The 10,025-nt window shown below is 43.8% G+C and overlaps 1 protein-coding gene across 4 annotated transcripts in view; it reads right to left on the bottom strand.

Moving 5' to 3' along the window:
* Nucleotides 1–223: 223 nt before the first annotated feature.
* PTGR1 (prostaglandin reductase 1) overlaps nucleotides 224–10,025 on the bottom strand; it is a 31,903-nt gene continuing 22,101 nt past the window's right edge. For 2 of the 4 annotated variants that reach the window (XM_073876556.1, XM_073876555.1), the window contains 2 exons: nucleotides 6,756–6,874; nucleotides 226–3,444 (listed from right to left, as the gene is read on the bottom strand). In XM_073876556.1, coding sequence (XP_073732657.1) covers nucleotides 3,334–3,444; nucleotides 6,756–6,874 — 230 coding nt within the window. In that variant the 3' untranslated portion in view covers nucleotides 226–3,333. Of the gene's footprint in view, nucleotides 3,445–6,755; nucleotides 6,875–10,025 lie in introns of all 4 variants that reach the window. The other 2 variants (XM_025888493.2, XM_073876554.1) reach the window with 2 other exon arrangements.

Genomic DNA, 10,025 nt, shown 5'->3' with positions numbered 1-10,025 from the left:
GGACTCTGAAAAACAAACTGCGGGTTCTAGAGGGGAGGAGGGTAGGGGGATGGGTTAGCCTGGTGATGGGTATTAAAGAGGGCACATTCTGCGTGGAGCACTGGGTGTTATGAACAATGAATCATGGAACACTACATCAAAAACTAATGATGTAATATATGGTGATTAACATAACAATAAAAAATTTAAAAAAAAGAAATCTGAAATACTGTATTAAAAAGAGCACTCTTTAGTACTTTATTACAAAAATGCATAATTGTGCTAGATTGATAGATGTATTTAAAAACTTTCCCAAGCTCTAACAATAACCAAAAACTGTAATGGAAAAAAATCCTTGGTGTGTCTGGGTGGCTCAGTTGGTTAATCCATTGCCTTTGGCTCAGGTCATGATCTCAGGGGTCCTGGGATCGAGCCCCACATCAGGCTCCCTGCTCAGTGGGGAGTCTGCTTCTCCCTTTCCCTCTGTCCCTCCCCCTGCTTGTGCGCGCTCTCTCTCTCTCAAATAAATAAATAAAATCTTTTAAAAAATCCTCGACATTAGTGGCAAATTAACGAAACACAAATCTTTGTGTTTTGAGTGGTAAGTCTAGATATGGAACCAAGTACCTATGAATAGAAAACATAGTAAAAGATGTATTTCAAGTCAATAAAGGAAAGATGGATTCCATAAGTGATGTAGGAAAAACTGGCTAGTAACTTGGAAAAAACAAAGACTGATACCTATCTTACTATTGGGACCAAAATAAATTTGAGAGATACAGATGGGAGTGGGGGAAACATGAAGACCTGTGTTCTTCCTGTCTCCTCTGAAGTTGAAAATATTATTGCCCACTTGGGAGGCTTTCCCACGAAGTATGTACCGTGTGGTTGTGGATCTCATAGACTTTGGCCTTACCTTGACTGTTTATCTTTCTCCCTCTGAGTAAGTCAGGAGTCTGTAGCAGTTTGGTAGCCAGCAAGCTCCTGTCTTGTGGCCTACTTTTGTACTGGACATATTTTTTATTCTTTTAAAAATTAACTGTATTGAGATAGAATTTACATATAAGATGCACATTTAAATGTACTGCTTTATGAGTTCTGACAAATGTCTCCCCTGACCTCACCCCAACAGAACACCGAAATCATCCCGGAAAATTCTCTCTTGCTCGTCTGCAGTCAATCTCAATCCCCTATTCTCTGTTCTGTCACAGATCTAACATAATAGCTAAAACTGTAAAACTTACAGAATAAAATATGGGAGAAAAATTTCATGACCTTGAACTAGGCGAAGATTTATTAGGTGAGACACTAAAATCAGTAACTGTAAAAGAAAAAAAGATAAGTAGTATCAAAATTAAAAATAAATGCTCTTGGGGTGACTGGGTGGTTCAGTTGGTTAAGCATCCGACTCTTGATTTTGGCTCAGGTCATGATCTCAGGGTTGTGGGATCAAGCCCGGGGCTCCGTGCTCAGCAGGGAGTCTGCCTGAAGATTCTCTCCCTCTGCCCCTCCCCCCACTCGTGCTCGCGTGCACTCGCGGTCTCTCTCAAATAAATCTTAAAATAAAAATAAAATAAATGCTCTTGACTATCAGTTTCTGGACCAGCATGTGTTGAATTTGGAAGTCATCACTCTTCCCAACAAGAAATAAGTTGAGGAAATTGAAAGATCAACTCTTTTTAGATACAGCAGAGAACTGAGATCTCAAATGGCTGCCCCCAAAGTTGGAGAGTCAGACAGGCAGATGCAGACACTCATGCTATTGGAGTTGAAGCCCAAGAGCCGAAATCTCCATGGGCACTAGTAGCATCCATGGTAGGAAAACAAACTGTAAGCAATGAATTGCTGGAGGCTCAGTCTGGACATCTTTTGAGCTAAAAAACGCCAGAGGCGCCCACCTTGGGTGAGGATACCCCCACACTTTCCTGAGTTTTCTCTCATACATATGTTTTACATTCCCCATACGGAATGGGGACCCAGAAGGGCAGGGACTTTTATTTTTTTATTGCATTTTTAATAGTGGATAAATAACTTAGAAGATTTAGAACTTAGAATTCAAAAAGTACAAAAGGTTATGCAGTGTAAAGTTTCTTTCTTATCCCTGCCCTTCAGGCACTCCTCAGTTCTCTGCCCTGGAGACAAATCATGTTTATTACATTCCTCCAGAGGTTTCTCACACACACACTTTCTTCTCCCATATTTTCACCGTGGTCTGATTTAAACCCTACTCTATTTGGAGGCAGAGCTGATCAACAGAATTGACATCTTCGTAATTCTGAATCTTCCTGTCCAAAAGCATGGTACCTTTCTAAATGTTCCAGTCTTTTGTGTTCCTGAGTAGTGCTTTAAAGCTAGAAAGTGTTCCATGGGGCACCTGGCTGGCTCAGTTGGTGGAGCATCTGACTCTTGATCTAAGGATGAGTTTGAGCCCCATGTTGGGTGCAGAGATTACTAAATAAATAAAAAGTAAAGCTTGAAAGTGTTCTTCATATAAATCTCGCACATTTTTGTAGGCTCATATTCCCATGTGTTACCTTTTTGTAGCTGTTGCGAACAATAAATCCCTTCCTTGGTCTGTGATGTCATTAGGCTCAGCTGTGGAGGAGCAGTGTGGGCTGCCCCAAGACCCCTATACATTAGCAATGATTATTTCTTCTCATGTAATCATAAGTAATAAGAGTGGTAACCTTATGATTTTAAATTCACTGATTTCTGCCAAGAAGGTAGCTAATACTGTGTACCTAACATAGACCAGGCCTTATGCTGGCGTTTTTGTTTTGTTTTGAAGATTTATTGATTTTTTATTTTAGAGAGAGAGCACATATATGGTGAGAGGAAAAGGAGAGAGGGAGAGGGAAAGAGAGAGTCCCAAGCAGACTCCCCGCCGAGCATGGAGCCCGATGCGGGGCTGAATAAGATCCTGAGATCATGACTTGAGCAGAAATCAAGAGTCGGATGCTTAACCAGCTGAGCCACCCAGGTGCCCCTATGCTGGTGTTTTAAATAAATTTATAATATGTATATAAAGCAGATGTTACTCTCCTCACTTTACAGATCAGAAAAAAAAAAAAAATCAGAACTCCAAAGTCACAGAAGCAGTAAACTTTTGGACTCCAAACCATTATTTTGCACCACAACCCAAGAGCTATAGTAGGGAGTGAAGGTGAATGGCCATTGTTCACTATGAAATTTTCACTCTGTTCTAATTACATACCACTTACATGTGTTTTATTAGGGAGATCAAACTCATCACAATGACTATTTCTTAGATGATGAAGGTAGTATACATTTTTACTAAATGGTTAAAAAGAAATAATTATCCAAATGATTTCTAGATTCCGTGTGTCATTTTTTTCATACTTTCACTATTGTTTTTCCCAAATTATCTCCTTTCAGCATTCCCATGAATGTAGCTGGCATGTTTTCAAATCCTTCGATGATGTATTCATGGTACTGGATTTTACCCTGTATCAGAACGACAACAAATATAACAGATTAATTTCATATTCTAAATGATATACTCTTCTCATCATAGCAACAAATTTATCAGGTACACTATGGGAAACCTGGAAATCTAAGATGGAAGCCCTGTCCTCCGTGAACTTATAGTCAACCTCAGGGCATGATCCACAAAGTACAGATAGAATGTTGATAATAGGTGTTAGATCACAGTATAATAATAGTAGAAATGACACAGGAAGTGATTAAGCAATTTTCAAGTAAATTATATGGAAAAGTTTAGTAATGTAATGATCTCAGAAGAGATGGAAGAAGATGGAGAAAGGGGTCTCCTTGCAGGGTACTATCTGTTTTAATCCTTCCAGTAGCTTCATGACGTAGCATCATTACCTCTTTGACCCCTGAAGAGGCAGAGCCTGTTCAGCAAATGTAAATACCATGGCAGTCTAATAGTTTGTCCTCGCATCAAGCCCAGATTCTTTCAATCTGTGTTGAACATTCACTTAGGAGGGTGGGAGGGAAGGGTTCATTTAGTGAGGGTTTTTCATTTTTCTTTCTACTTCAAGGCAGTCTACTAAGTGGAATTAATTTACATTTTCAAGGTTTTTTAAAAGGGGTCTTATGTGGAGACTGGAGTTACCTGATACCACTTACTTTCTTAATGTATTCCAGTGATGGCTTAGCAACTGGTATAGATTTATGGAAGGACTATTTGCTTGGGGGTGGGGGTCACTCAACTAATTAATATGCATAGGAGCTGGGATTTGAACCCTCGACTAGAAAGCCCCAGCTCTTTCCTGTTCTTAAAGAGGCAAAGAACCTGGAAAGGGGTTAAAAGCTGTAACCCAAAGTTTAAAAGTTCAAAGCTGAAGATGAATACTAACATAAAAGTGTTGATAATATGGTAAATTAAGGGACAGCATACAGGCCACATGGAAACTCTTGGTACTAATTTTGTGAATTTTCTGTAAATCAAAAACTATTCTAAAAGAAAAGTGTATTTTTCAGAAGGGGAAGAGATGAGAAAAAAAAAAATAAGACGAGAGAGAAACGAGGCCAATTCACTAGTTACTGAAAACAAAACTCATTAGGTCCACTCTGTTAGAAGGAGGCGTTCGGGACCCCAGCACAGTGGCTTCTTGTCGTCAGCTGTGATCATGGGAGGGCTAGATCCAATTTCAACAGCAGGGACAAAGAGGCTCCACAGTGGGAACTTAAAAATCATTCAGCTCTTCTCCGCTTCCTGGAAAGAGCCCGGCTCAGCACTCCAAGAGTTGGACTGGGAAAAACACCAAGCTCCGAAGGCTGCCAGAGGAGCAATGTATTTCTTTGAATTAGGAAATGATGATAAAGCCAGGAGTTTAGAAGTGTGATACCACTTTTTCCCTCTAAAACTAAAATAATGCCCCTTGGTAACCCTGAATAACCACGTGGTGTAAGGTGGGAAAGCATCACAGCACAGGACAAGGGGATGGGCTTCTTCCTGTGGATCGAAGGCCATGGCTCTAAGAAGACACCAACCTAGGGCCTGGAAGAGCGACGGCACAAATATACGCCCCTTCAGCATGTATTCAACAATGTTCGTCTAGTGTTTACACTGACTCAGACACTATTCTAGATGCTGAGGGGACATCAGAAAACAAAATGCACGAGGTTACTGCCTTCATGGAGGTTACATTCTCACAGGAGGGAGATGGGCAATAAATATAGGTGAATTACAGTGTACATTATGTTAAAAGGTGGTAACTGCGGAGTGTAAAAGTAGGGTAGGGAGGACCAGGAATGAAGGGGGATTGCAGGCACGCCTGCGTGGCTCGGTCGGGTCCGCATCAGACTCTTAGTTTCTGCTCAGGTTGTGATCTTGGGGTTGTGATCTCAGGGTCACGGGATCGGATCGAGCCCCTCAGTGGGCTCCGCGCTGAGTGCAGAGTCGGCTTGTCCTCCCCCCCTCCCCCCGGCTTGCACGCACGCGCACTCACATGCATGCTCGCTCGCTCTCCCAAAATGAATAAATAAAATCTTTAAAACAAAGAATGAGGAGGGATTGCAATTTAAAATAGGGCCATTTTAAAAGTTGCTTCATTCAGAAAGTAGTTTTTAACAAAGTCCTACGGGGACTGAGCGAATTAAGGAAGCAGTTACAGAGGGACAGAAGGAAGTGGGGAGGGACTGGGCAGAGTGAGCAAGGGGGTGAACACGAAGAAATGAAATTAGAGAGGTAATGGAGGTCAGACCATGTACAGCCCTACAGGTTTTATTCTATGTGAAATGGGGGAGTTTTGGAGGGATTTGAGCCAAAGAATGACATGGTTTGATTTATGCTTTAAAAGATCACTCTGGCAGCTGTTTTGGGAATGGTCTCTTGGGGCATAAAGTCAGGAGGTCAGACGGGGTCTCCTGCGACGTCCAGGCTAGACCAGACGGCCGTCTGGACCAGGGTGGTAGCAGCGGAGGTGGGAGAGCTGGTCAGATTCTGGGGGTAGTTTGAAGGTTGAGATACCAGAATTTCCTGACAGATGAGACGTGGGTAGGAGAGAAAGAAAGGAATCAAAGACGATTTCAAGGTTTTTGGATTGAGCAACTAGGAGGATAGAATTACCATAACTGAGATGGTGAGGGCTGTATGTGGAATGGGTTTGGTAGGAAAGAGAAAGTCATATTTAGTTTTTGACGTGTTGAGTCAAAGATGTGTGTGTTACACATCCAAGTGCAGCTGTTGAGCGGCCGAGAGCCCAGTGGAGAGACCCAGGCTGGAGACAGACGTTTAGGAGCTGTCAGCATGTGGAGGATATTTGAAGCCAAGAGCCTGGCTGAGCTAAGTAAGGGATAGGCAGACTTGGGTAGAGAAGAAAGGAAGCCCAGTGAGCCCACTCCTGTCCCTTGGGATGCTCTATTATTAATTTGGAGAGCAGAAAAGAAGCTGGCAGAGGAGATCCTCTGAGACGGACAAATCTGTGAGGAAAACCAAGAGCCATGGGAAAAAAGTGTACCGAGGAGAGCGTGATCACCTCTGTCCAATACTCGCCACAGCCAACCGAAGCCAAGAACGGACCCCTGCAGTTCGCAGCAGGAGGACATCGTCAACCCTGACAAAGGCAATTTGGTAGAATGGCAAGAGTGTAAAAGCCTGATACGTGGGTTTGAGAAAGAATGGAAAGAGAGGAACTGCAGACAGTGAGTGTAAACAACTCTGGGATTTTGTTCTAGAAGGGGGAGAAGTGAGATGCACCTGTATTTGCAGTGCAGGTGAAACCTATAGTGTGGAGAGGGAATGGGATCTCGTGTGCAACGGGGACAGGGGCTCTGGAGCCCGTTACCTCTATGACCCATTTCAGCAAGTCTTTCAGAGCCTTCTGGCGGACCTCTCCTTGCCAGCGGGTGACGATGAACCCTTCCAGGCGGAGCTGCTGATAGATAATATTCTCTGGGGGTGGGCCTGTGAACAGGAGGACACATTTAGGTGACAGGGTCCAGGGAGGTGGCCGTGGTGAAAACACAAGCACTACAAGTCACATCACTGTTCTAGATTTCTCCACTCCTTTCTGATCCATGGGGCTGCCCACAAATCAACATGGCCTCTGTGGTAGGCAGAATCGTGGTCCCCAAAGATGGCCGTATCTGAACTCCCAGAACCTGCGAATGTCTTTCCTTACGTGGCAAAAGGGATTTTGCAGGTATGATCAAGTTAAGAGCCTTTAGCTGAAGAGATTATTGTGTATTATTCAGGTGGGCCTGATATAAGGAAGGCAGAAAGGTCAGAAGCAGGAAAAAATGTGTGATGATGGAAGCACAGATCAGAGTGAGAGAGAGAGAGAGAGAGAGAGAGAGAGACTGGAAGACCCTGCTGCTGGCTTTGTGGATGGAGGAAGGGACATGAGCTAGGGGATGCAGGCAGCCACTAGAAGCTGGAAAAGGCAAGTTAAACAGCTTCTCCTCTTGAGCCTTCAGAAAGAATTCAGCCCTGCTCACCCATTGTTGACTTTTGATCTCCGGAACTATTAGACAATGAATCTGTGTTGTTGTAGCCACTGAACTTGAGATAATTTGTCACAGCAGCAATCGGACTGACACACACTCAGAGCCTTTATCCAGGCCAGGCAGCCAGGGAACGTTCAGCCTTCACATGCCAGGAGCAAGACCCACCAAAAACGTCCCAAACAATTCTACGGAACAGAAAGAGGTCCTGAAGATAACCTGTGGAAGTGTTTCTGGGCTACTCAGGCATAAATACCCTGCTATTCCTGATACTTCGCATGTTCTTTTTTTAACGGCTTACTGCAGTCATTCTACGGCATAGCCCTATCTCCTGTTCTCTTCTCAAAGCAGATATAAAAAAAGCTCGTGTCCACCTCTGGCCCAAGAGCTAAGAGAGAATGATCCAAGAGGCTCAGCAACTCCCCCTCACCATTTCGGGATACCAGGAGTTGGCCCAAACAGTGGCCTCACAACTCAGTGTGGATGAGAATCACACGGAGAGCTTGTGGAAAGAGGACGCTGGCCCCTCCCTCAACTTCTGACTGTGGATATGGAGTGGGTCCCAAGAATCTGTGCTTCTAACAGGTTCTCAGGAGATGCTGCTGCTGCTGGTCCTGGGCCCACACTTGGAGAACCACCAGCCTAGAAAAAGCCCCAGGCTACCCTGTGGCCTATTAAGAAGAGGGTACTCTACTGTGTGAGAGAGAAAAGGTTGTGTTGGTTGCCTGGCTTGTTTTCTCAAGAATCCTAAGGGACCAGAAACTGAGGGAATGACCCATGAGCATAGTGTGAAAAGTTCCAGAAAGTCAGGTGAAAATGCCCAGGAAGAAGGGCCAAGGTGGCTGGCAGAATTTATTTGCGACGTCCTTGGTGACTGGCATCACTTAAGCTGAAAGTTCCCACTCACTGCTTTGAAGAAAGTCACAGGAGCAGTCAGAAAAATAGGGCTTTGTCCTAAACCAGAACCAACTAATACAAGATGAGTGAGATGCGAAGGGGACACAGGAGAGTGGCACGTCCAGATTTGAGGCTGCTCTTGCAGAAAGACTGCTTCTTCAGAAGACCCACACCGACCATATCTCTTTTTAGGTTAAGGATTGGAATCCTCATTTCCTCGTCCTGGAAGAGGATGAAATACTATTTCTGGGCTTATCTACCCTGATGGGAACACAGTTTCTTTATTGGGAGCAATAAGAATGTGGCATTTTAGCATAGAGGAAGGGAGGGAAAAATGAAACAAGACAAAACCAGAGAGGGAGACAAACCGCAAGAGACTCTTAATGAGAGGAAGTAAACTGAGGGTTGCTGGGGGGGAGGGGGGTGGGGAGATGTGGTAACTGGGTGATGGGCATTAAGGAGGGCTCTTGATGGAATGAGCAGGGGGTGTTATATACAACTGATGAATCACTGAACTCTACCTCTGAAACTAATAATACCTTATATGTTAATTGAATTTAAATTTTAGAAAAGTTGGGGCGCCTGTGTGGCTCAGCTGGTTAAGTGTCTGCCTTCGGCTCAGGTCATGATCTCAGGGATTGAGATCTGGGATTGAGCCCCATGTCGGGCTCCCTGCTCAGCGGGGAGTCTGCTTCTCCCTCTCCCTCTGCCTCATCACCCTTCCCATGCTCTGTCTCTGAAATAAATAAATAAATAAATAAAATCTTAATAAAATAAAATACAGTTAAAACCCATCAAGGAAAAAAAAAGAATGTGGCATTTTAATGTGGCATTAAAGCCGGGAAAAAAATGAATTACCCCTGAGCTATCCTAACAGTGAAATCTGTCAGAATTTCTGGAGATGAGAGGCAGGGCAGAATCTCATCTAAAATGGATGGACAAGGCCAGCTGATGTCTCAAAGACCTATCTGAGCAGCTGAACTTCCAAACTCTAATTGCTAAAATGGCTAGATCAAGTTACTGGACCCAACATATTTGGCTGTACCTCATTGGACTATGGTCAAGAAAATGCATCCTGGAGCTTTGCTCAATGCGCAGGCAGAAGATTTCCCATGATTCTAGCTTAGCATCAGTTAGGAAAATATAGGGGGAAAAAAGTCCCGAACAATAAGACTGCCAAGTGCACCTGGAGTTTTTTCAGAGAAGGTAGTGTCTTTGAGTTTTCACAACCAAGAGGGAATCTACAAGCTGTCCTTTCTCAGCCCCTTCCACTCTCGCTCACTTGTCTCAATGCAGTTGTGGGGTTGTTAACTAGCAGGGCTGTAGGGTTTCATTCCCATGAGTGAAGCCATCACAGAATGAATACCCAATTTATTTAGTTATCACCCCAGATCCCGATGACACTCTCCAAGATTCCTTTTTGCTCTTTTTTCTCATTTTTTTGGACCACAGGTAAATTTATAATCTCACCAATAGCACAGAATTGTAGTCTTGAGGGGCGCCTGCGTGGCTCAGTCAGTTGAGTGACTGATTCTTGGTTTCCACTTGGGTCTTGATCTCAGGGTCATGGGATCGGGCCCCGTGTTAGGCTCTGCACTTAGCTCGGAGTCTGCTTGTGATTCTCTCCCTCAGCCTCTGCCCCTCCCCACCACCAGCTCCCTCTCTCTCAAATAAAATAAAATAATAAAATAAAATAAAATAATAAAATAAAATAA

Source organism: Callorhinus ursinus, unplaced genomic scaffold (assembly GCF_003265705.2).
Source record: "Callorhinus ursinus isolate GAN/ISIS: 27379988/994484 unplaced genomic scaffold, GSC_fseal_2.0 scaffold24, whole genome shotgun sequence".
NCBI lineage: Eukaryota > Metazoa > Chordata > Mammalia > Carnivora > Otariidae > Callorhinus > Callorhinus ursinus.
The sequence above is the reverse complement of the archived record's forward strand: the minus strand, read 5'-3'. Positions and strand labels throughout refer to the sequence as shown.